The sequence below is a fragment of the Podarcis liolepis genome (genome assembly GCF_965112155.1).
Source record: "Podarcis liolepis genome assembly, chromosome: 13".
In the NCBI taxonomy this organism is placed as follows: domain Eukaryota; kingdom Metazoa; phylum Chordata; class Lepidosauria; order Squamata; family Lacertidae; genus Podarcis; species Podarcis liolepis.
In genome coordinates, this window is record NC_139573.1 from 42,345,335 (window position 1) to 42,372,361 (window position 27,027).

The 27,027-nt window shown below is 47.4% G+C and overlaps 2 protein-coding genes across 6 annotated transcripts in view; one reads left to right on the forward strand and one right to left on the reverse strand.

Annotated features, from left to right (window-relative positions):
• The window catches only part of RMND5A (required for meiotic nuclear division 5 homolog A), a 37,150-nt gene extending 18,191 nt beyond the window's left edge, over window positions 1-18,959 (reverse strand). Inside the window, exons 1-2 of the mRNA XM_083469966.1 lie at window positions 18,587-18,959; window positions 10,887-11,029 (exon numbers count right to left, since the gene is read on the reverse strand). Coding sequence (XP_083326092.1) covers window positions 10,887-11,029; window positions 18,587-18,728 — 285 coding nt within the window. The 5' untranslated portion in view covers window positions 18,729-18,959. The remainder of the gene's footprint in view (window positions 1-10,886; window positions 11,030-18,586) is intronic.
• A 54-nt stretch (window positions 18,960-19,013) lies between these two features.
• Window positions 19,014-27,027, forward strand: part of LOC310690566 (charged multivesicular body protein 3) — a 38,786-nt gene continuing 30,772 nt past the window's right edge. The window contains exons 1-2 of one of the 5 annotated variants that reach the window (XM_083469777.1): window positions 19,014-19,208; window positions 23,904-24,182. In XM_083469777.1, the coding sequence (XP_083325903.1) occupies window positions 23,957-24,182 (226 nt within the window). In that variant the 5' untranslated portion in view covers window positions 19,014-19,208; window positions 23,904-23,956. Of the gene's footprint in view, window positions 19,209-22,925; window positions 23,047-23,075; window positions 23,354-23,903; window positions 24,183-27,027 lie in introns of those variants that run through there. The other 4 variants (XM_083469775.1, XM_083469774.1, XM_083469776.1 and 1 more) reach the window with 4 other exon arrangements.

Sequence of the window (27,027 nt, forward strand, 5' to 3'; positions counted from 1 at the left end):
AGGAAGAAAAAACATACAGTACAATATATAAACAATACACAACACAACATTAACACATTAAACAAAAGCAAAAACAGTTCAAAAAACGCACATCATACCATCTCAATATCCTCTCTTTCATTCCCTTGTTTCATCGACCTCCTCTCACCTCCCTTTTTGTATTCCATTTCTATTAATTGTTTCAGCAAATCCTTTCCATCTTTCTCTATTTTCTGTCATATGATTATCTTAACATATTTTAACCTTATTTTCCATTAAAACGATAATACTTATTTATGCTTAATTCCTTAAAACATTTCTACTAAAGCCATATAATTTCCTTCCAACATTTTCCTAACATTCCTTCTGGCGGTTCTATCACTGCGAGAAGCAAGGCTACAGGGAACCAGGCAGAGGGCCTTCTCGGTAGTGGCGCCCGCCTTGTGGAACGCCCTCCCATCAGATGTCAGAGATCAACAACCACCTGACATTCAGAAGACATCTGAAGGCAGCCCTATTCCGGGAAGTTTTTAATGTGTGACATCTTAGCTGTGAGGGTTTGATTAGCTGCTTGTGCGTGAAAACGTGCTCCCTCAGAGTTTGTGCGACCCCACAAACCTCCGTGTGTGACGGAGCTCCTCAGACATGTCTGCTCTAGTCACTAGTAGTGTCCGACAGTGGCTGTCTGCGGAAGCGTTTCCAGCAAAGAAGTTCCTTAACGGAAACGCGTCTCCTGGACTCACGGCGTGACAGTTTCCTGCGAGGTGTGGGTCTCCCTATGGGAGACTCCGATACCTCCCCACTGTTCTCGCTGGAAGCCTCCCTGAGCCCTCCCTCCTGCTCGCATTCCCTCAGAGACCCACTCCTCCCCCTGCTGGTCCCTGCTTCAGCAGTTGAGTCTCTTTCATCCTGCCTGAGTCCCTCCACCACCTGATGCTCTGATGGCAGTTCCCTGACATCCACCTCCCCTCCAGGGCCCCCCTCACCCCTCCCAATTCCTCCCCCCTGGGAGGTGAAGGGCTAAAACCCCGAAACGAATCTTCCTCATCTTCTGACGTCTCGAACAATTCTCTCCATCGATCGTCGTCCTGGCCAGCTGAATCCTCCTCCTCTTCAGAATCTGGGAACCCCTCCAACTCCTCTTCCTCGTCGGTGGTGGCAAAGTATTCCCTTCGGAACCTCGCTACAGGCTGAGGTTTACGTGGGAACCTCTGATGAAAAGTCTCTATTAAAACCTCGTCATTGACATCCTCTGCCCTAACCCAGGTGTTTTCCGACTCCGGTTCCCCTTCCCACATTACCAAATACTCTACTTGATCTCCCTTCCACCTGGAATCGAGGATCTCCGCTACATGGTAGCTGTGTTCCTTCTCCTCCATTGCTGGTCCCCTAGTGACCCTCCCCTCACTGTCTCCTCTATACGGTGACAGCAACGACCTGTGAAAAACTGGGTGCAGCTTCATGTGGTTCGGTAACCGGAGCCTGAAAGCCACTGGATTGACCTGCTGTATGACTTCAAACGGACCCAGCCTTTTGGGTCTTAATTTCTTACAACCTCCTTTGAATGGCAACCCTTGGGTTGACAGCCACACCTGGTCCCCCACCCTGATGCTTTCACCTTCCCTTCTGTTTTTGTCTGCCTGCCTCTTATATTCCTCCTTAGCCCTGTTTAAATTGAGTTGGAGCTGGCGATGGATCGCTTCCATTTCTTCCACGAACTGTTCTGCAGCTGGAACGCTCCAGTTCTCCCCCTCCCCCCCTGGGAAGGCTCTGGGATGGCACCCGTGATTAGCCAAAAAGGGGCTCATCCCCGTGGACACGTTCTCTGCATTGTTGTAGGCAAATTCTGCCAACGCCAACTTCTCCACCCAATCATTCTCTCTGTCATTAACATAACACCTCAAATATTGTTGGAGAACCCCATTTGCTCTTTCCGCCTGCCCGTTGGTTTCAGGATGACGGGCCGTCGAGAAATTAACCTCTACATGCAGTAAGCTCATGAGCTTCCTCCAGAACCTGGAAGTAAATTGTTTCCCTCGGTCTGAAACCACCCTCAAGGGGGCGCCATGCAACCTAAACACATTCTCTACAAACAATTTGGCGGTTTCTTCTGCTGTAACCGCATGTGAGCAGGCTATGAAGTGGGCCATTTTAGTTAACAGGTCTACTACAACCATGATGGCTGTTTTCCCTCTAGACCTTGGCAGATCAGTCATGAAATCTATTGCCACTGCTTCCCACGGTCTCTCAGGTGTGGGCAGTGGTTCTAATAAACCAGCCGGCGCCTGCCTCTCCCCCTTGGCTCTTTGGCATTGTTCACACCCTCTCACATACTCCCGCACATCTTCCCTGACCTTGGGCCACCAAAATTCCCTGGTAACCAGCCACATGGTTTTGTGTTGCCCAAAGTGCCCTGCTGTGGGGCTATCGTGCAGCTGCTTGAGTACCTTCTCCCTCAATTCCCCTTCAGGTATATATAACGCTCCCTTATAATACAATGCCCCATTTCTCTCCTCAAAACCACCGGATTTGTCTTCCTCCCCTCTGAGATCCCTGAGTTTCCCCTGGGCGTATGCATCCTGCACCGTACCCTCTACCAATTCCCTTTGCCCCACCAAAGTCGCCCCACACACCCAGCGGTCCTCTGGAATGATATGGGTTTCTTCGGGTGCTCCCTCCCCCTCCAAATATTCAGGTTTGCGTGAGAGAGCGTCCGCCCTAACATTCTCTGGGCCTGGCACATAACAAATCTCAAAGTTAAATTTGGAGAACTCTTGGGCCCATCTCAACTGCCTTTGGTTGAGCACTCGCGCCGTTCTCCAGTACTCTAGATTTTTATGGTCCGTGCACACTTGCACTTTATGTTGTGCACCAACTAGCAGATGCCTCCATCTCCGGAACGCCTCATGAATAGCAAGCAGTTCTCGGTCGTACACCGTGTAGTTCCTCTCGGATTTGTTCAGCTTCCGCGAGAAGAAGGCACACGGACGCCACTCTGACTCCTCCTTCCCCGGCTGCAGAAGAAGCACCGCCCCTATGGCTCTGTCAGATGCGTCTGTTTCAACCCTTAGCTTCTTTCGTAAATCCACATGCAGAAGTTGTTCTTCAGAGGCGAAGGCCCTTTTCAGTTCCTCAAACGCTCGCTCCGCCTCCGCCGTCCATACAAACTTCTTTTTACTGCTGAGACAGTCAGTGATGGGCGCCGTCAGATGGGCGAAGTTGCGGATGAACTTACGATAAAAGTTTCCAAACCCTAGGAACCTCTGCACATCCTTCTTGGTTTTAGGTGTTTTCCATTCCAGCACTGCCTGTACCTTGCCGGGATCCATGGCCAATCCCTTGTCTGACAGGCGGTACCCCAGGAATTCCACCTCCTTGGTATGGAACCGACACTTCTCCAGTTTGACCCACAGCCTGTTGGCTTGCAGTCTGCTCAACACTTCTCTGACGTCTCTCACATGTTGCTCCTCATTCTCAGAATACACCAACACATCATCTAGAAAGGCAACGCAATTCTTGTAGAGCAAAGGGCCCAGCACGTGGTTCATAAAAGATTGAAAACACGCGGAGCCTGCTTGTAATCCAAATGGCATAACGAGGTATTCAAACGCCCCCAAAGGGGTAAACATGGTGGTTTTCCATTCATCCCCTTTCCTTATGCGTATCAGGTTGTACGCCCCCCTTAGATCCAGCTTTGTGAAAATCTTTCCCTTCCTCACCCTGGTCAAAATATCATCAATTCTGGGCATAGGGAACGCCACCGGTTCAGTCACTGCATTCAGCCGCCTAAAATCACATACAAGTCTCGGCTTGTCCGCATTTTTTTTGTCCACAAAGAACACTGGGCTCCCCCCTGCTGCTTTGGACTCTCTGATGAAGCCTCTCTTCAGGTTCTTGTCAATGAACCCTCGCAACTCCTGCATTTCCCTGTCTGACATGGCATACAACTTGCCCACGGGAAGCTGTGCTCCTGGGAGTAAATTGATCTGACAATCAAAGGGTCTATGAGGTGGTAGTTGGTCAGCTTCCTTCTCGCTGAACACGTCGCTGAGATCTGCATACTGTGGTGGTACCTTCACCTTCCCCATTACTTCAGTCCCTGCTAGGGTGGCTTGGGCCCCTGCTGAACCCTTCTCCCCTTTGCAGTGTTCTAGGCAATGTGCTGAACCAAAGGACACCACTCTTTGATGCCAGCCAACCAGCGGATCATGTAGAGCTAGCCAGCTCATTCCCAAAATAATGGGAGCGCCTCCCAGGGTGGCCACATTAAACGCTATCAGTTCTGTGTGCCTTGCCACCCTCATTATCATTGGGACAGTCTGCAAGCGGACTCCTCCTCCCAACAACTCCCTGCCATCAATCGTGGTCACCTGCAGGGGGTTGCTTAAAGGGATGGTCTGTATCTGGTGTTCAGCAGCAAACTCCTTGCTCATAAAATTGCAGGAGCTGCCTGAGTCCAATAGCGCCTTTATTTTTAGGGGGTGCCCATTCTGCAGCTCTAGCGACACTTCAATCACTAGAGCAGGTCGAGGAGCTTCTGGCACGGGCACTTTCACTGCTCTTTGGCCTGGCTGCAGTGCCCCAATTGTGGCAACCAGGCGTTGGCTTTTACCTGCTCCGCTCCCCCTTCTTCTCCCCCCTCAACAGCTCCCACCATCCCTTGCCATTCCTTCCTCTGGGGGCAGACTCTGGCAAAGTGGCCTGGCTGTTGGCAGAGATAGCATTTCCGGGGGCCCTTTCCCTCCTTCTTAGCTCCCTCGCTGGTTTTTGAAAATGCGCGCGCGCGCGCTGTTCCGATTTCCATCGGCTCTGCCGGCGGGAAAGCTGGCTCAGGAATGTCTGGAATGCGGAACTCCTTCCAACGTTCCCCTCTCCCTTCCCGCCTCTCCAAGGCTCTTGCCTCCTGCCGCGCTCCTATGGTCAGCGCAGATTTGGTCAGCTGATCCATAGACTCCGCCCTGGGGCTCCGTGCCAGCTCGTCTTTCACCCCCGAAGAAAGACCTTCTTCAAATAGCATTTGAACGGGTGCCGCCGATAAATCCCAACTCAGTCTGTGAATCAGCATGGTAAACTCAGTCCAATATTCACGGACAGATCGACTTCCCTGCTTACAAGCCATTAGCTGTCTGCGCACCACCCCTTCCTCAATATCGCTGGAAAACATGATATCCATTGCACGAAAGAACTTCATTGTGTCCTTTAGTATGTCATTGTGCGTTGCCATTAGGGGTCGAACCCAGTCTCTAGCCCCTTTCTCAAGATGCCCAATTACAAAAGCAACTCGCGATTCCTCATCAGGGAACTCATCGAACTGCACATTAAGGGCATATTGCATCTCTGTCCTAAAAGCATGGTAGTCCTTGGGGTCCCCCCCAAATTTCTGCACCAATCCTGGTACCTTTCTGGGGAATTGCGTGGCTCTCCCCTTCTTGTCTGCATCCTGAGCCCTTCTCTCCTCCAACCTCGCCGTCTGCAGGGCCAGTTGAACCTCCAACGCTCGGTATCTATCTTCCAAGCTTGGACCAGCTCCAGCCCCTGCTCCTCCGGTTCCGGTTGGTTCGCTCATGATGCCTTCTCTTGCACAGGCAGCGTACAAAGACTGTCGGACTGCTGTGAGGGTTTGATTAGCTGCTTGTGCGTGAAAACGTGCTCCCTCAGAGTTTGTGCGACCCCACAAACCTCCGTGTGTGACGGAGCTCCTCAGACATGTCTGCTCTAGTCACTAGTAGTGTCCGACAGTGGCTGTCTGCGGAAGCGTTTCCAGCAAAGAAGTTCCTTAACGGAAACGCGTCTCCTGGACTCACGGCGTGACAGTTTCCTGCGAGGTGTGGGTCTCCCTATGGGAGACTCCGATACCTCCCCACTGTTCTCGCTGGAAGCCTCCCTGAGCCCTCCCTCCTGCTCGCATTCCCTCAGAGACCCACTCCTCCCCCTGCTGGTCCCTGCTTCAGCAGTTGAGTCTCTTTCATCCTGCCTGAGTCCCTCCACCACCTGATGCTCTGATGGCAGTTCCCTGACATTAGCGTATTTTTGGTCTTTGTTGGAAGCCACACAGAGTGGCTGGGGAAACCCAGCCAGATGGGCAGGGTACAAATAAATTATTGTTGTTGTTGTTGTTGTTGTTGTTGTTGCATTTGGGGCACATTCAACTGTTATGTGCATTGGCTGGTTCCTTCCTTTTATAGAAAAAGATGTATTTTGCATTTTTAATAATGTTGAAAACTACCCAGAGGACTCACTTAATGAGCATAACAACAACAACAACAACAACAACAACAATAATAATAAATATACAGATAACATGGGATGTCACTGGCATGCATGCAATGGCAGAATCACTGGCTGGTGGGATATTCACGAAGGCTGGAGCGGTGTCAGAGTTGCTACATTATTTCTTGCAGAAAGTGGTTTTGTTTTACTGCCTGCCTTGCTGCTGAAAGTCCATAGGATCTTGATTACGTTACGCTACCATAACCAATATAGCAGCTGCTGGCACAGTAGGACCAGAAGACCACTCCGTAGGACGCAGGAACTAGGGTAATAGACAGGTGCAGCTTGACGGGTGAGTTACATGTAAGGCCAAGAAACGTTTTATTTACACAACGTGTATTTATAGCCTGAATAATGGACTACAAAGGAAAACCCCTATTTAGAGACAATAATTTTTTTTAAAACCTGGGGGAGGGTTTGATCCCAAGGAATCAAAACTGGGTCAAATTGCCTCTCTGAACACGTTGGGAATGGTCTACTCTTATGAAGGCAGAAGTGGGGGTTGAGGCAGGGGCTATGTCTTGCCAAAACAGGTTTATGGGCTGAAAATTCTTCTCTAATAATAATAATAATAATTTATTATTTATACCCCGCCTCTCTGGGCGGCTTCCAAAAAATATTAAAATACAATAATCTATTAAACATTAAAAGCTTCCCTAAACAGGGCTGCCTTCCGATGTCTTCTAAAAGTCTGGTGTAGTGGTACCTCGGGTTAAGTACTTAATTCGTTTGGGAGGTCCGTTCTTAACGTGAAACTGTTCTTAACCTGAAGCACCACTTTAGCTAATGGGGCCTCCCGCTGCCACCGTGCCGCTGGAGCACGATTTCTGTTCTCATCCTGAAGCAAAGTTCTTAACCCGAAGCAATATTTCTGGGCTAGTGGAGTCTGTAACCTGAAGCATATGTAACCTGAAGTGTATGTAACCTGAGGTACCACTATAGTTGTTTTTCTCTTTGACATCTTGGTGGGAGAGCGTTCCACACGGCGGGTGCCACTACCGAGAAGCCCCTCTGCCTGGTTCCCTGTAACTTGGCTTCTCGCAGCGAAGGAACCACCAGAAGGCCCTCAGCACTGAACCTCAGCGTCTGGGCAGAACAATGGGGGTGGAGACGCTTCTTCAGGTATAGAGGACCGAGGCCATTTAGGGCTTTAAAGGTCAGCACCAACACTTTGAATTGTGCTCAGAAACATACTGGGAGCCAATGTAGGTCTTTCAAGACCGGTGTTATGTGGTCTCAGCGGCCACTCCCAGTCACCAGTCTAGCTGCCGCATTCTGGATTAGTTGTAGTTTCTGTGTCACCTTCAAAGGTAGCCCCACATAGAGCGCATTGCAGTAGTCCAAGCGAGAGATAACCAAAGCATGCACCACTCTGGCGAGACAGTCTGTGGGCAGGTAGGGTCTCAGCCTGCATACCAGATGCAGCTGATAAACAGCTGCCCTGGACACAGAATTGACCTGCGCCTCCATGGACAGCTGTGAGTCCAGAATGACTCCCAGGCTGCGCACCTGGTCCTTCAGGGGCACAGTTACCCCATTCAGGACCAGGGAGTCCTCCATACCTGCCCGCCTCCTGTCCCCCCAAAACAGTACTTCTGTCCTGTCAGGATTCAACCTCTCTGTTAGCCGCCATCCATCCTCCAACCAGCTCCAGACACTCACACAGGACCTTCACCGCCTTCACTGGTTCTGATTTGAAAGAGAGGTAGAGCTGGGTATCATCCGCATTCACATGATAACAAAGACCCCCATCTCTTCTAGTCTGATCCTGTGAACTGTCCTGTTTAGCACTGGCTAAAGGTGAGGTGGCAATAACATTATGCTGCGCATGACATAACCTGCTTGGTGCTTTGTGCAAATGGGGGGGAAGCAAGCAAGGTGTGGGGGTGTAAATCATTTCAAGAGATATGAGATGCAAGATTATCCCAGGGGTTGTTCCCGCCTGACCATGTGAAAATCAGGGAAAATTGGAGAAGGGTGATAGCTTACTGTTCCAGATTCAATCCCTGGTGTTTCCAGGTAAAGACCCTTGGCCTGAAACCTTGGAAAGGGACTGCCAGTCAGTGTAGGCAATAATGACCTAGATGGGCCTATCCCCTGACTCAGGCAGCGTCTTCTGTTGCAAAATTTGCTTGCATTGACAACTCATAATTAAAGGCAGTAACCCAGCCACTGCCTCTCAAGAGCTTATCGGTTTAGGAAACTCCCTAAAATCTAGTCACTGTGCTAAAGATTAAAAACAGGAAGGGTTTTTTTTCACTTTTAAAACAATGCTATCCAGCTTTTCCATAAAAATGCTCAACTCGCACAGTAAAAACATAGTAAGACGGTAAAATGGCAGGGGAAAAAGATAAGATAAAAACTAGGAGACAGCTGAATTTTCAGATTGGAAGCTTAGCCAGGTGGCTAGATTGCCATCAGAAGGCGAGAAATGAGGAAGTAAGATGGACCTCTCTAGGAAAGAAGTTCTAAAGCTTTGCTGCAGCTACAGAGAAGACCCTGTCCTGCATCCTGAACAATGCAATTCAGAGGCTGGCAGGGTAAGATAGAGAGGCTCTCCAGAAGATCTTAGTAAGCAGACATGGTCATATGGGAGAAGGTGCTCCCAGAAGTAGCCGGATCCCAACCCAGTTGAGGGCTTTAAAGGACATAACCAGCATTTTGAATTGAACCCTTTATAACAAACCAAAGGGCAATATTCCATTACGCACGATGCCAATTCTATTAGGAACGATACATTATTCTATAAAGAGATTCAAAATTGTGAAATTCCTCTTACGTTTTCTGCTTATTAGAAGACGATACAATCTTTATTGTCATTGTCCCATACAGAACAACGAAACTGAGAAAATCTACATCAGACATTCAAAAACCAACAAGCCTGCTATCCCAGCCTGGTTAGCCCCCTAAAAACTCTGATAGCCCATAATTAAGTACAATATACTCCCATAGAGACTACCTTACACTGCGTTTAAAACCAAAATCGCATTTGGATAGAAACTGTTTCTCAGGCGGCTAGTCCTAGTCTTTATAACCCTGTACCTTCTTCCAGAAGGCAGAAGCTGAAAGAGATCATTTCTGGGGTGCGCACTATCCTGCACTATCTCTGCAGCTTTCTTATGGCACCTGGAAGCGTAGATTTGATCCAAGGTGGGAAGAGTGCACCCAATTATTCTCTCCGCAGTCTTTACAACCCTGGACAGCATTGTTTTTTCCCTGACTGTGCAGCTCCCAAACCACACACACAGACCGTAAGTTAATACACCCTCAACAGTACAATGGTAAAATGCCATCAACAGGTCCTTTGAGAGATTATTTTTCCGGAGGATTCTCAGAAGATATAACCTCTGCTGTGCTCTCTTCATCAGGTCTTTGCTGTTATCTCCCCAGGTTAGAATCTGCTCATGAGTTGCCAAATGTAGGTTTTGCACATATTTGTCCGTGTTTGATGGGTTCCAAGATAGTAAAATGAATAATCTTCCCTGGCAATCAACAAAGCTCAATAGTACTCTCTCCCCTGTTCTTCCTCTAGCTTCTCCTTTACAGGTAACATGGCCTATTAAGACATTCACATCATCTGTCACCAGAAATTTATCTAGGACCATATTAATTCTAACTTGGACCTTCCAAAAAAGCTGCTAGGCATATTTCCTGTGGGTGATTTGCGGGAGGGGTATGGAGCCCCAAGCAGATCTAACACATCTCCTTTGGCAAAGGCCCAGTAGCTGCACCTTTTGGAAGGAGATCCAAGTTCGTATATGGTTCTAGATAAATTTAAAACACTCTGGTTTCAATGTAAAAGGTAAAGGGACCCCTGACCATTAGGTCCAGCCGTGGCCAACTCTGGGGTTGTGGTGCTCATCTCACTTTATTGGCCGAGGAAGCTGGCGTACAGCTTCCGGGTCATGTGGCCAGCATGACTAAGCCGCTTCTGGCAAACCAGAGCAGCGCACGGAAATGCCGTTTACCTTCCCGCCGGAGTGGTACCTATTTATCTACTTGCACTTTGACGTGCTTTCGAACTGCTAGGTTGGCAGGAGCTGGGACCGAGCAATGGGAGCTCATCCCGTCGCGGGGATTCGAACCGCCGACCTTCTGATCGGCATGTCCTAGGCTCTGTGGTTTAACCCACAGCGCCACCTGCGTCCTTTAGTTTCAATGTACCCAAGACTAAATATTTTGCTGCATTAGTCTTAATCTAATTATCTAAAGTGGCAATCTATTTCGCAGAAGGCCGGTTTTCAAGGTGAAGGCTACATTTTTCCTCCGGGTTCTTTATTTCACTTGGTTTCTGACGGGGTCGAAACTGGGGGAGATGGTTTTGCATACAGAAATATAGACACATCCACTGAGCTTTCTTGAAAACAACCTACAGCAGGAATGGGGAAACTGTGGCCTTTCAGATGCTGTTAAATAACAACTTACATCATCCCTGACCCTGGGCTACGTAGCTGGGGCTGATAAAAGTTTGGAAGTCTCACAACATCTGGAAGGCCAGAGATCCTTCATCTCTGTAAAAGCTAGTTGCAAAAGTCCGGGGAGTCTGCAGTGCTGACTCACATTAAATTTTAAACATACAAAGTTTTTAAAAACATCAACCAAGCATTGAGACACAACCAAACGAATGCTCTAAATACCTTGTCAATCGCTTTCCCAACACGGGAAACACTACTGTGAATGTCTTTATGATCCGAGGCCAATTTCTGAACGGTATCCTTTATTCGCTTGCAGCACTGGGTCATAACAAGTGATATCGTCCCCGATAGATCTCCATCTTGATCTAGACAGAAGAGAAGAAAAACAAATAATTAATTGCATTATGAGCAAGAAACACTAATTCCCAAGAAATGGAATTTCTGCAAACAAAGGGCCCAAGCACCATCATTTAATTTCACTTCTGAAAAGTCGTAAGTAGTTTCAAAATGGATTACAGGAGACACTGGTGGGGTGAAATCTGTGTCCCTTCAGATGTTGCTGGACTTTAGCTCCAATCATCCCTGATCATTAGCCACATTGGCTGGTGCTGAAGGGAGTTGAGGGTCCAACAGTGCCTGAGAGGCCATATACCCCCCACCTCTGGTGTCAGGAAATGTTATTCCTGTGGGATTGGCCGGCATAATTTATAGCATGCCCAGCAGGTTATATACAATCATAACTCGAAGCCAGCTTCATCGCAGCCTTGTACTCAGTGTATTATTTCAGATTATCGCTAAATGGTTGGTTGCTTACCTGGAAAAGCAGTTCTCGCAAAGCGGCCTTGTCAAGTGTACACTGTAACAAGGCACAGCAGCTACGCACAATGTCATGAGATTCTATCCAGCATCTGAATCTTTATAGAGGCAAAAGTCTTGCTTCTGCAGACCTCTCTTACATTCCCTCTGTTCGTTTCAACCCTCTCAAGACTTGAAAAGACCAAAGAGAGATGCAAACTAGGCTGGGTCACTCTGGAATGACTTTGTAGACGGTTAAGAAACCTCTGTTTCATTTCCGAGAGGTCCTGCCCGGTTTTCACTGACTGAGAAATATCCATCAGGGTTAAATGGTAAAGGTAAAGGGACCCCTGACCATTAGGTCCAGTCGTGACCGACTCTGGGGTTGCAGCGCTCATCTCACTTTATTGGCCAGCTCCCGGGTCATGTGGCCAGCAGGACTAAGCCGCTTCTGGCCAACCAGAGCAGCGCACGGAAACGCCATTTACCTTCCCGCCGGAGTGGTACCTATTTATCTACTTCCACTTTGACGTGATTTTCGACGTGCATTCAGTTACCTGTAATTCTGACAAATTTACCTGGATATAGCACAAAAATTCAGTGGCAATTCTGCCTTTAATTAGGAAAATTACATTTAGCAGAACCATACTGGGGGGGAAGCTAAAACAAGAGTGAATATAGGGGAACCTTGGTTTTCGAATGTAATCCGTTCCGGAAGTCCATTCGAAAACCGAAAATCAAAGGGCTGTAGGCAAAGTGAATGATGAAAATGGAAAAATGCATCATGGAAGCTGTTCAACTTCCAAGGCGTGTTCGAAAACAGAAGCATTCACTTCCGGGTTTTCAGCGTTCTCCTCACCGGCCCAATCAGCACCATCTCTCTAAAAACGGAAGCGCAACACTAAAAACGGAAGCTCAGGACACGTTTGACTTCCAAAAAAAAAATCGAGAACCGGAATGCTCACTTCGGGGTTTGCGACGTTCGGGTTCTAAGTTGTTTGTGAACTAGGCTGTTTGAGAACCAAGGTACCACTGTATATACAAAACAAGTGTAGCACCATGCTACCAACTTCCATTTGCCTGCACAGCAAGGCACACACTCACTCCCCAACCAAGGTCTAGGAAGTCCTTCTCCAGAGAAACACGCAGGCTCAGTTCAGAAGAACAGCTGCTACTTGCGTTGATGAATAGGAGGGAAGAATCGGAGACTTCACCCCTTTATTAATCCCCTGGTCTCTTCTCTCTGGCGAAGCAAGTAAAAGCGCTGCAAGCTCAGGTATCTGCAGAAGCTGTGCCAGACCGAGCAGTCCCCTGGCTTATGGTGCATCCCAGGAGAAGGCAGACTTTGTTTACCTCCTCTCTAAAATAAAGAACAGCATACACTTCTTGAACTCTACCCTCCGTTTTCAAACCTCAAGGCACAATAGTTTCTGACACATGCAAGAAATAAAAAAATTAATGTAATTGTGGAAAACTATGGAGCTAAGCTGCTATGGTTTTCCCAGTAGTGATGTATGGAAGTGAGAGCTGGACCATAAAGAAGGCTGATCGCCGAAGAATTGATGCTTTTGAATTATGGTGCTGGAGGAGACTCTTGAGAGTCCCATGGACTGCAAGAAGATCAAACCGATCCATTCTTAAGGAAATCAGCCCTGAATACTCACTGAAAGGACAGGTCCTAAAGCTGAGGCTCCAATACTTTGGCCACCTCATGAGAAGAGAAGACTCCCTGGAAAAGACCCTGATGTTGGGAAAGATGGAGGGCACAAGGAGAAGGGGACGACAGAGGATGGGATGGTTGGACAGTGTTCTCGAAGCTACCAGCATGAGTTTGACCAAACTGCGGGAGGCAGTAGAAGACAGGAGTGCCTGGCGTGCTCTGGTCCATGGGGTCACGAAGAGTTGGACACGACTAAACAACAACATGGAGCTAAGCTAGTCAGAGTACTACAGAAGCTAGAAAAATCTCAAGTGCTAGCATCCAGTCTGGTATTTGAAAAAAGGGAAGGAGAAACTGGTCCACCAGATCTGATTTATCTCCATGTTTATCTGTAGTGCCCAGTTCCTCAAGCACCGCTTCAGAAGAGCTGCTTCCATGCTGCAGCAAACCATTCCCATTAACTGTTTTCTCTGCCACATAAACGCAGAACTATGTTTCACTGTCTAATCAAGACGCAGCGGTGTACCTGCCTTTAAATTTACTGAGATACTGAATAAATAATTCCCTCTATCTTCTCATTTAGCTATAAAAATCTACAAGCCTCAAGGAGATTTATCCTTTGTTCAGATGTCAAGTGCCCCATGACTCACTAGTCTCTTTGTGTCAAATGACCACAGCTCTCAGCTTTCAACAATGAAAACAGCACGGGTTACGTCAACAGCCGCAACATGGAACTGACCATTCATAAAACTGGTGCCACCATGCAATTCTTGCCCCCCTGTGAGAATGTCATCAGCACTCCCTCAGGTGTGTGGGGGCTTTCAGATGTGTGTACTACGCAAGTTGTACTCTCTAACAAAGGAGTCAGCAAACTTTTTCAGCAGGGGGCCGGTCCACTGTCCCTCAGACCTTGTGGGGGGCCAGACTATATTTTTTGGGGGAGGGGGGAATGAACGAATTCCTATGCCCCACAAATAACCCAGAGATGCATTTTAAATAAAAGCACACATTCTACTCATGGAAAAACATGCTGATTCCCGGACCGTTCTGCGGGCCAGATTTAGAATGCAACTGAGCCAGATCCGGCCCCCAGGCCTTAGTTTGCCTGCCCATGCTCCAACATTTGAGATAGTTGCATTATGACCCAGTTCCAAGTTGCGAGGTCTCTTTTGTCAGCCTTCAATGATAACTTCTATACGTTCCCTTTTTAAATAAACACCCAGCTTAATCCCAGTCTAAACATATTTACTTGGAAGGAAGTGCCAATAAAAACAGTATTTCCAAATAAAATGCTTACTCCTAAATAGCCTCACTGAAATCTGGCACAGAATTACATATATGGCCTCATCATTTCAACAGACTGTGTGTGTGTGTGTGTGTGTGTGTGTACACACACACACACATATCAGTTGCACATTAGACCGCAGTTATAGGAAAGTCAGCAAACTTGTTATTGTAAACTCTGTTTACATTTGCTCTATGGGATGTTCATTTAGGAGCCACCAATGACTAATGCCATTATTACTCAGTGTGAAAGAGTAAACTTACCTGCCGGTGTGGAAATAGATTAAGGCTTCCTCTTTTTTTACTCATTACAAGAGGCCAAAGAGGGCAGGATAGATTAATCACTGCCCAGTCCTGAGATGTCAAAACAAAACATCACCTCCTGCATCTCAAAACTAAAGCCCTTTATCTTTCAAAACTCTGTAAGCAAATTAAGTTAGCTCTTTTTGCTCAGTCAATAACAAAGCCAAGCACTTGCGTCTGGGAAGAGGGAAAACTCCTCCTCCATATAATACAAGAAAGCCATGCTGATAGTTAGCTACTTAATTATAGTTGTTAGAAAATCATTTCCCAAAATACAGTAGCAGTAGTTTTGTCCACATCATCTCTTTCAATTCCCCAAGTTGGTGAGGCTCGTTTGACAACAATGAGAAATCAAGTTTTCAGTGTCACTGGTCCAAGACTTGTGGAACACAATGAGAACAGGGATTCAGTGGGTGCCTTCTATGCCAACTTTTAAATGCCTAAGGAAAACTATTCCACCAGGCAAATAAGAGTACATTCCCTACAATGGTCTACTTGTGCTTGATATTAATTTCTTTTTGTTTTTAACTTATTTTTAATTCGTCATGTTATTGTTTGGTTTGGTTTTTTTATACTGTTCTGAACTGTGGTATATTTCTATGAACTAGTTGTGTATAAATATTTCTTATAAATATGAACAACAGTATCCAAAGAAGGAAAGTCAGTCTCGCCACTGCCTTTTTCAAATTCATCTAAATCTTTAGGCAGAATAGGGGCTGGTAGCTGAGAGGCCTTCCAGCAGACAGACCGAAGGTGAAAGACTCAACAAGAGATGCATATGAGAAAAATTACGAACTGCAAACAAGCAACTGGAAGTTGAGGTGAAGGGACACCACTCCATACTCACTTCTCAAAGTGGCCCTTCAGGTAAAGTAGCTGATGCCAAGAGTGCAGAATTTGTCAGACGATGCTCATCAGACCTATGAATCACATCCTGGCAAATTAATACTACAGGGTTTGCCATGTCTGTTTCTGAACCTCCCCCTCTCTTGCAACCTTTGGGGAGGGGGCGCAGAGAAGGGAGAAAGAGATCCTTCCTCTCTAGTTACATACAAACTGTATGTTCCACACAAGCAAGCAAGCAAGCCAGCCCAGAAGGAAGACAAGAGCTATGGGAAGAGAACATAAAAACACCCTCTGTAACAGACCCCAGCCCTTTGACACAGGGAAACTAAGGCCACATGGAGCATACCGTTCTCAGGGGACAAAAAAAATATGTGTCTACAATCAGTTGTTGCAGTTGCTGATATTTGTCTCTCTCAAGAGACAATGGAGTGTGCCTCCAGTGGTGAAGTCAAACTGCTTTGCTTAGACGACAAGACCCTCCTCTTGGCCTTGCTGATGTAGTCCAAAGAAAAGAAAAGCAATACATTTGGCACCAGCTTGGCTGCAGGAGTCGACGGAAGGAGGCGTACAAGGCACCATCCAACTATCTTAGGGATTCCACTCCAGATTTGTGTAGGGGTTACTCCTCTCAAAGATGTCCTTTTCTTCTCCCAAAGATGTCCCGCAAGGCAGTGGAGGTTTAGGGTAAGAGCATGGGTAGGCAAACGAAGGCCCGGGGGCTGGATCTGGCCCCATCGCCTTCTCAATCTGGCCTACGGACAGTCCAGGAATCAGCATGTTTTTTTACATGAGTAGAATGTGTCCTTTTATTTAAAATGCATCTCTGGGTTATTTGTGGGGCCTGCCTGGTGTTTTTACATGAGCAGAATGTGTGCTTTTATTTAAAATGCATCTCTGGGTTATTTGTGGGGCATAGGAATTCGTTCATTCCCCCCCCCCCAATATAGTCCGGCCCCCCACAAGGTCTGAGGGACAGTGGACCGGCCCCTTGCTGAAAAAGTTTGCTGACACCTGGGTAAGAGTTTTCCATCTCCTAGAAGGGCTACTTTCATAGGTTGACAAGCCATCTGCCCCTCACGTGCAGAAACCACTTTCTTGACCATCGGACCCATGATTGGTCTCGTCCACTCAATCCGCAGGTGCCTGTCTTTACATGTTGGGGAAGTCCCTAACTCACCAAGGCTTCAAGACCCATAAGCAACCCTCACCTGGTTTAGTTGACTAGCTGAAGCTGTTCCCGGAGTGTGATCGCTGTCAAATGCTGACATTTTCTAGGAGCCACAGGTGAGAGCTGAGTGCAGGGTAGCGACCAAAGGTGAACAAACTACCCCAGAGGGAGCACAACGTCTGCCCCACCAGACGTGCTACCCCTCCCCTAACACCCCACATACCCATCTAGGAAACAAGCCGGATCATAGGGAACTGAATGGTGTCTCAAAACAAGAGGCAGACTACGCGAGAGCTGACCAGACACGGATAAAAGTAATATTGTGAGGCATTGGGAAGGGAAACTGAGACAGGCACGGAGTTACCATAGTTTTCTTAACAACAGCCTGGCAGTTGGAAGTTTTCCTTCACGTACAGTTGTAGGGTATCCTCCCTCCCCCCAAAAAACAATTTGACACATATTTCCCCCAAAAAACAAATACACCCAGAAATCCGGCAGTTGGAAGCTTTCCTTCAAGTAGACTTACAGGGTTTCTTTTCCCTCGCATGCTTTGTGAGCTGGGTCACATTTACATTTGATGAGGCCCTAAGCTACTGAAGCTAATGGGGCCCTTTATATACCCAGCTGTCCTTTGCCAACAACAAATTGCTGCTGTTGTTTTGTGTTGAATATATGATGTGGGAATTTGTGGACCTAATAGGTCCATACACAACACAAAACACTGTTGCTGTATGTAGGCTTTATTTTATTTGCTTTTTATCTTATATTTAGGAAATGTACATCCAGGTTGTTTATCCTTTAATTTTGAGGGGAACTCCAAGAGACTGGGGCCCTAAGATATAGCTTCTTTAGTTTATACGTAAATCCGGCACTGTAACGTAAAAAAGGTAAAGGTAAAGGGACCCCTGACCATTAGGTCCAGTCGTGACCGACTCTGGGGTTGCGGCGCTCATCTCGCTTTATTGGCCAAGGGAGCTGGCGTACAGCTTCCGGGTCATGTGGCCAGCATGACTCAGCCGCTTCTGGCGAACCAGAGCAGCGCACGGAAATGCCGTTTACCTTCCCACCGGAGTGGTACCTATTTATCTATTTGCACTTTGACGTGCTTTCGAACTGCTAGGTTGGCAGGAGCAGGGACCAAGAAACGGGAGCTCACCCCGTCGTGGGGATTCGAACCGCCGACCTTCTGATTGGCAAGTACCAGGCTCTGTGGTTTAACCCACAGCGCCACCCGAATCCAGGTTGTTGTCTATCCTTTAATTGGGGGGGGGGGCGCCAAGAGAGTGGGGCCCTAAACTATACCTTCTTTAACTTATACGTACTTAATTCGGCACTGTAATGTAATACAGTGGTACCTTCAGGTTACAGACTCTGCTAACCCAGAAATAGTACCTCAGGTTAAGAACTTTGCTTCCGGATGAGAACAGAAATCACGTGGTGGTGGCGCGGCAGCAGCGGGAGGCCCCATTAGCTAAAGTGGTGCTTCAGGTTCAGAACAGTTTCAGGTTAAGTACGGACCTCCGGAATGAATTAAGTACTTAACCCGAGGTACCACTGTATTTCCCCCCCAAAGAACAACAACAAAGCAGTGTCGGGAAACTCTGTGCGGCAGGCACTTTCCCCAAAGGGAGTCGAAATTCAGTTTTCAGACAGGATTGATGGAAGTCAAAAAATTGAATAAGATGTAAAAGTACGTTTAATTACTGTTGAAAACGATATGTTAAAAAAAAACTAATAAAAAATTATATTTAAAAAATTCAGTTTCAGTGGGATTTGGGGGGGGGGGGTAAGGAAAGCTTCACCTGCCGGATTCCTGCCTGCCTGCTGCTTAGAGAAAAGGCAAGCGCCTGGTTCTTACGGACATACTCTCGCTCTGGAGGATCTCCCGGCGCAGCCCCGCCACGTACTGGATCAGCTCCTCCAGGCTCCGCTCGCACAGCTGCCCGTAGCCCGAGAACTTCTGCAGCACCTTCTCCAGCTCGCGCTCCACCGTCACGCACTGGTCCATCGCCTCTTCCGCCCGACGCCCGGCCACCCCAGGCCCCTGCTGCCCGGCCTTGGCCCCACCGGACGACGGCGGAGGCGGCGGCCCCACCGACCGGGCCGAGGAGAACCTGCGCCGTGTGAGGGAGGGAGGGAGGCTTGTTGTTTTTGCAGGCAGCGCGCCGGACGGACCGGGGAAGGGGTCCTCCCCGGCGGAAGGTTGGAACTGCGGCGCAGGCGATTGCTCGAGGCAGCCCAGGCGGGGTCCTCGAGGAGCGCCCGCGTGATTGGGTAAGGCTTGCGCGTGCGTAGATGTAGGAAAATAGTGCAGAGTAGCTCGCATGCGCCGACGCAGGCGAGGGTGAAACTTGCTGGGTTCCTTTGCTTGGTTTTCCCGAGGCGGCAGCGGCAGCTCAGTAAGAGCTCAAGCGGAGGGAAATGAGCCGCCAGGCTCTTCCTCGCTCCTTCAAAGCGCTGCCTCTTCCAGGAATTCGCGCTTTGTAATGTAGGTTTTATTCCAAGTTGGGGGTGGGGAAGGGATATGTCGGTTTGGCGAGTTAATATATATAGAACGCTGTGTATGTGCAGCGTTCTCCGCCTTTTTTATCGACAACTGTCACTTCTGTCTCAGCGAGACAAAAAAAAAGGCGCTAAGGGGAACTCGGAAATTAGAAGCTTTGTGTAAGTCTGTATTATTATGTCTATTGTTTTTACCGTTTGAAAGCACTCGAGGTGCGTTCAGGCAGCAACTTAGACACCTCAGACTGTCGTTTCCTCTCATAAGCCTTCTTGAGACTCCTAAACAAGCATAAACACAGGTTGGGCAGGGCCTGTATGAAAGCAGCCTCTTTGAACAGGCGAATCAGGCAGTACGGTTATCGCCTTTTTGAGGGTGGGGAGAGGGGGCGGGTTTGTTTACCATGAGATGTCATAGGTAAACAGATAGGGAAAGCGGAAGTAGCGTTTTGGGGGTCCTTCTGCCATGGCTCCGACTTCCGTCGCGCGTCGGCTACGTATAGGTCATCACGTGATTATTTGTTTTTCTGTGAGTTGTTAAACTGCTGGTTCTGCGTCTGGGACTCTTAGCTGCCCAACGAGCTCCTAATTTCGTTGTTGTCGTTTTTACAAATGTATAAATGCTTGCAAAGATTGTATCTTCTTGTTATTCTTTACATGCTGTCATGACTCTTTAGAATATACGCAGAAGGGGACTGTTAATATTTTTATTATTTCTTAAATTAGTATACTGCCCTTCATCAGAAGATCACAGCGCGCATCACAGCATAAAAATACAAAATGAAAATACAAAATACATATTAAAATAACCAACAAACTATTAGCATCCTTCCCAAAAACACATCCAAGAGCCCACAAAGTGTTCATTCAGCTAAAGACCTGGGTAACAGAGAAACATTTTGGTCTGGCGTCTAAACTGATGAGGAATATCGACTGGAGGCAAAAACAGGATTGGCAAGGGATGCAAACTTCTTCTTTTTTACCATTGCAGAGGAAGCCAACGCCTTTGATTCTCCTCTGTGAAAATTCTCACACAAGGTTGGATTAAATTCTAAACCAATTTACTTATAACTTTTCCTAGTATTCCTCCCTAGTAATCTATGGATAGGATTGCAGTCTAAAGACTGCTTGTGTGAGCACTTCTTTGCACAGGTAAACCAGCTACAATAACACCTGCACCTGGTAGGTTGATCCACAGAACTTGATATTGCTGTTGGGCTGCCTCAGTCATCTGAGTCAAAACCTGCAGCTTAAGTTCTCAGGACTCTAAATAAAATCTAAAATATTTGTATCCCACTTTTCTGCCTGACAGTAGACCTCCAAACAGCTTAAACAAAATAAAATAAAATGCACAATCAGCATCTCCCCCCCTTTAATTAGAAGGCAGTTCTTATTAATGAAAGACTACTTAGGGATGGATTCATTTAAACTGTGTGGTGCAGCCACAAGAGGTGTCTTTTTTAGAATATATATATATATATATATGAGAATGATTGGGTTGAACACTCTTAGACCAACCCCTGAGTAGCATACTGAAAAACAAAAACTGAAAAGCATTGTAGGCAAGTAATCCTACCTAGCAATGTTCCTGGAATACAGGAATACAGATTCCTGGCTTCCTGAGCCTAGAGCCTGTTCTTTCAAAATGTTGATAGCACCAGATAATCTCAAGGTAAAACAGTCCATGACCCTGTCACTTGCCAATACCCAGGGCTTCCCCCCCCCCCAACTGGAACAAGCCAGAACTCAGGTGCAGCTTCTCTCAGGTGGGTACCACTGCCATTCTAAGACAATGAGGGAGGTGTTTGTGGTGATCCCCGGCACCTCTTTTTCTTGAAAAATAGCATTGCCAATATCCCAATGGGTTGGGAAACTGGGATATTGGACATTCTAGATGTTGGTGGCAAATGCATGCATCTTTTAACAGAACTTCAATGCTTCACATACCCTATAAGATAGATCTGCATTATTATCCCCATATAGTAGATGGTGCAGGTAAGGCTAGAGTGATTAGGAACCTGTTGACATTATTGTCCTTCAGTTTCCATCACCTTTTCTCACTGGCCACGGCCAAGTTGAAATACAAGATCTGAAGGATCACAGGTTTTCCCAACTCTGGCCTAAGGCGACTTGGAGAGGAAATTGAATTCTGGACTTCTTGGTTCATAGCTAACCAAGTCTACTCAGAAGTGTGTATATCAAATAAATTGTGATGTCACACTGAAAATAAATGAACATGGGGTGTGTCTGCTTTGCAGGACACCCTGTTTAGATTCAATAGAACTTAAACGACAAGTGTAATAGTTCTTATACTTGATTGTTGGCTCTGTTTATTTCTCTGACCGATAGAGGACCTCAAGGGATCTTTATGGGGAGCTGGGCTGCATAAACCAACCTCCACTTCTAAACCACAGGTTTATGTGTACTAATGTGCATAGTCTTATTCACTAAGCTGCACTACAAAATTTCACACCTTCTATAACTAGGTTTCTAAAGACAGTGGGAAGACTTCTTTTTCTTCTTGTTGTTATATTAAATGTGTATACCACCCTTCACCTGAAGACCCCAGGGCAGTTGACGTAAATGCCTACAACATGCAAAGTCTCATCCACTTAGCTGCACTACAAAATCACAGTGCCTTCTGCAACCAGAAGAGGGGGTCTGGTTTAGGTCTGATGAGGCCCTAAGCTACTGAAGGTAATGGGGCCCTTTATATGTCCAGCTGTCCTGTGTCAACAACAAATTGTCGCTATTTTTTGTGTTGAATATATACTATATGGTAATTTATGGACCAAATAAGCATCCAAAGCCATTTGCACATAACAAAACATGTATTTTATCGAAGTAATTGTTCAACTGAAATACAATTAAGAAAAACCTCAGATATGCAGATGACACAACCTTGATGGCAGAAAGTGAGGAGGAATTAAAGAACCTTTTAATGAGGGTGAAAGAGGAGAGCGCAGAATATGGTCTGAAGCTCAACATCAAAAAAACGAAGATCATGGCCACTGGTCCCATCACCTTCTGGCAAATCGAAGGGGAAGAAATGGAGGCAGTGAGAGATTTTACTTTCTTGGGCTCCATGATCACTGCAGATGGTGACAGCAGTCATGAAATTAAAAGACGCCTGCCCCTTGGCGATGACAAACCTAGACAGCATCTTAAATAGCAGAGACATCATCTTGCCAACAAAGGTCCATATAGTTAAAGCTATGGTTTTCCCAGTAGTCATGTATGGAAGTGAGAGCTGGACCATAAAGAAGGCTGATCGCCGAAGAATTGATGCTTTTGAATTCTGGTGCTGGAGGAGACTCTGGAGAGTCCCATGGACTGCAAGAAGATCAAACCTCTCCATTCTGAAGGAAATCAGCCCTGAGTGCTCACTGGAAGGACAGATCCTGAAGATGAGGCTTCAATACTTTGGCTACCTCATGAGAAGAGAAGACTCCCTGGAAAAGACCCTGATGTTGGGAAAGATGGAGGGCACAAGGAGAAGGGGACGACAGAGGGCGAGATGGTTGGATACTGTTCTCGAAGCTGCCAGCATGAGTTTGACCAAACTGTGGGAGGCAGTGGAAGACAGGAGTGCCTGGCGTGCTCTGGTCCAGGGGGTCACGAAGAGTCGGACACAACAACAGCCCAGCGCGACTTTCTCTCCCGAGGAGCCAAAATCTGCGAGAGAGCGGACGCCTCCGAAAAAGAAAAGAGGCGGCGTCGAAACCCAACCCAGGCAGGCAGCATCCTTTTGGGTGGAGAGGAAAGAGAGGAGGGGAAAGCCCGGCCCGGGCCTTTGCGCGCGCGCGCCGGCAATGGACCTTCCCAAGGTAAACGAGCGCTGAGCCCGCCTTGGGGGGAGCCGGGGCCGGATTCTTCCCCCACCCCACCCCACCCCGGCCTGGCGGAACCGTCGCGCCTCCCTCTCCTCCTCCTCCTCCTCCTCCTCCTCCTCCCTCGGCTGCCGGCCGCGGCTGCGCGACGTCACTTGTTATGTCTCCTCCGGCCCGGGCTCTGCTCCGCCGCGGAGAGGCGACGACGACGACGGCGCGCCGAGAAGCCCGAGCGCAGCAGCAGCAGCACCGCCCGCGGCGGCCCCGACACCAGTAGGGCCGCCGCCTGCCTGCCCGGGACGGGGTAAAACAAGCGAGGAGGAGGAGGAGGAGGAGGCGCCTTGGCCGGCCGAGCCCCGTCCTTGCCCGACCCCCTGAAGGCTTCCCTCACCCCCCAAACCAGCGCCACCCCGCCTCGTGCCCCCCGAATGAGATGGTTTCCTGGCTGGGGGGCGAGCCCACCCCACCCCAAATTATTTCCACCCCCCCAGCCGCCTCCTCGCCCTCCTAAGAGACCTTTGGTTCTCCTCAGCACCCCACAAATACCCAGCTCCCACCTACACACTGCCTCCCTAAAATGATGGGGTGCCCTATATTGAAGGGGTGCTTCTTCTTTTCCCCCACCCCATATCCGGGTTCCCTCTAGGCGAGTGGGTGTTATCCTCTCCCCCCACCCCACCCCACCCCACCGCCATTGTGTCTTTTCATAAGAATGAGGGGATAATGGGGAAGGGACTCTGTGACAGTAGCAACCAAACTGGGGTTTGTGTTGTTGTTGTTTTGGGGTATGTGGATATCTGCTCCCCTTTTTTTCCTTCTCTCCAGACATTTCTCTCTCTCGTTTCTTTTTGTAGGACTGACTTGACTCTCTCCGCAGAGAGTCAGGAGCCCTCCGCGCGGAGGAAAGATGTGGCTGAAGCTGTTTTTCCTGCTTCTTTATTTTCTGGTCCTGTTCATCCTGGCCAGGTTTTTCGAGGCCATTGTGTGGTACGAGACGGGCTTCTTCGCCACCCAGTTGGTGGACCCGGTGGCGCTCAGCTTCAAGAAGCTGAAGACCATTTTGGAGTGCAGGGGGCTTGGCTACTCAGGGCTTCTGGAAAAGAAGGATGTCAGGGAACTGGTTGAGAAGTCAGGTAAGAAAAAAAATGTCAGTTCGCTGGCATTTTAACTTTCGGAATAGGTCTGTTCCCCCTTTATTAAGCATCTATATTGCAATAACTTCTATTGTGTACAGCCATATAGAGTGTGCAGGGGAAAGGAGTAATACTAAATAAATGTGCTTAATAATCTCAGATGTGACCTCACGCTTTGAATGCCTTCCAACTTTTTATGGAGAATTGCTTAAATGTGGCAATGTTTGAAGAAGCACAGGGCAGCAGCAGGCTAGCATGGAATATACAACAGAACAGAGAGATTGGGGGGGCGGGGGGAGTTGTCTAGATGAAAATAATCAGGAACCATGATGTAATATCTGGCTTTATCTAAGACATGCCAGTAAGAATCAGAATTTGAAATGTGGCATGTGGTCTTTTGACGTGCACCCAAAACTAGCATGAAAGATCTTCTACATTGATCAGAAAGTGCCTGGCATTTTGTTAGGACGGGTAACAAGTTAGGTCACAAGTTTATTAAGATACTGGCTATCAGATTCTCTGCATGTTTCCTTGGTTGTAAATCCTACTGGCCTTGATGCAAGCAGGTGTGCGTAAGTAATTTAAAACAGCACAATTCTAAGCATGTTTGTTCAGAAGTAAGCCTCATTGAGCTTAATGAGATTTACTCTCTTGTAGGTGTGTATTAAGATTGTATCTTTCGTGCAACACATTGTTCAGAAAAGAAAGGATCACTGTTTTGCCGATTAATTTATTATATGCTTCAGACAAGTAGCAAGGCCTTGTTATGTGTTCAAGGAAGTAAAATAATGTCAGAGAAATGCATGGCAAAGGTTTGCCTCAGTGTTAGCTTTTGTTTGCCGAGTGAGAAGTTGAAGGTTTGGCTGCTTCAGAACAAACATCTTATTAAAAATACCTTATTGTAAGCATATTTCTGACCTGACTGTTAACACCATCAGAAAGTCATATGTCTATAAAGATAATAACAGTGGTGCTCTTTGGTTGAATAAATGCTTTGGTCCCCCAAACAGTAATAAGTGCAGCTAGGTGAGAATAAATGAGTAAGACTGGCTAATTGCTTTGTGTACCTGCTTGTACAACTCTTATTTTATGCCAGCCAGTGTGCAACCATTGAAATCCTCAGCCTTTTGAGATCATCTCAAGGAAATTTTATCTGATCTATGTTTAGCACCAGGCATAGGCAAACTCCAGGTGTTTTGAGACTACAATTCCCATCATCCCTGACCTGTTAGCTAGGGATGATGGAAGTTGTAGTCCAAAAACATTTGGAGGGCCGAGTGTGCCTATGCCTGGGTTAGCACTATCTCTGCCCCATTGCAGGGCGGTGGACTAGATGATCCTTGGGGGTTCTTCCAATTCTACGATTCAGTTTATTGGCCCTCATCCAGTCCATTACTAATCCCACGCATCGGTTCACCTGAATCTGTTTTGGTTCATCTGAATCTGGTGAAAGTGAATAGTAGATGTTTGGGGTTCTCATAAATCCACTCTACCATATTCAAAGTCCTGAAGCTTGGCATGACAGCCACACACCCCAAAAGAGGATCCATAGCTGTGCCTCCACAGATACTCAAAACGTGCAGGAAGCTGTGTTGATCCATGGTATAATAAAATGAATATACACACACAAACTGTGGTACGTAGCATAAGGTAAAGGTAAAGGGACCCCCGACCATTAGGTCCAGTTGTGGCCGACTCTGGGGTTACGGTGCTCATCTCGCTTTATTGGCCAAGGGAGCTGGCGTACAGCTTCCGGGTCATGTGGCCAGCATGACTAGGCCGCTTCTGGCGAACCAGAGCAGCGCATGGAAATGCCGTTTACCTTCCCACCAGAGCGGTATCTATTTATCTACTTGCACTTTGACGTGCTTTAGAACTGCTAGGTTGGCAGAAGCAGGGACCGAGCAACGAGAGCTCACCCCGTTACAGGGATTCAAACCGCCGACCTTCTGATCGGCAAGTCCTAGGCTCTGTGGTTCAACCCACAGCTCCACCCGCATCCGTGGTACGTAGCATAATGCCCAGTTAATTAGGATTAGATTGACTGCAATCCCGATTGCTTCTTTTCCTGGGAGTAAGCTCCGTTGATTTCAGTGGTGCTTCCCCTTCTGTCTTCATACATTCAACTGGTAAAGCACACTGAGCTTTAAGAAAACATCTTCAACCAGTTGAAATGCATCCTTGCTTGGGAAGAAAATGAAAAGTTATCTAGCTGACAGTCTTCTGTTTTGACTTGTCTTGCAACTATGGCCATACTCTTGCTTCCCATAATTCTCAGTATAATAGCACCTTCGTTCTGTACCCCAACCTCCCATCTTCCTTTCAGAGCCGAAATGTCAATGCATACACAGTCACCCTGAGGTTGGTAAGCACTTCGGTTGCAATCCTGTACTCAGCTGAGAGTAAAACCCGTTGAACTCAATGGGACATAGTTCTGAGTGGGCATGTACGGGATTGCACAGTAATGTATTGAGTTGCAGGGAAGCTCTCAGAAGACTACTGGAACAAAACTAATTTGGTCATTTAAAAGAAACTGCTCCTTTGTAGAAATGTCTAAGATACGAAGTAGATTAGAAAAGTAAAGAGAGGAAACTACTGATGATCTAAACAAAATACAGAATCCTAAAGGAAATTTAATGTTCATATTTGCAGACTTAAGCTAAATGAGAGTAGAAGGAAATCTTTTTAGTGCACATTGAGCTCTTGAAACACCATACTTGCATGTGGCGATCCCCCATGGGACTTAGACTTATTTCCAAGTAAAACAGAGTTTTGAGCTGGAAGAAGTTGCCCATGTGAACAGAAAAGAGCGACACAGTTCCTTCTATGGAAGAGAGAGCCAGTT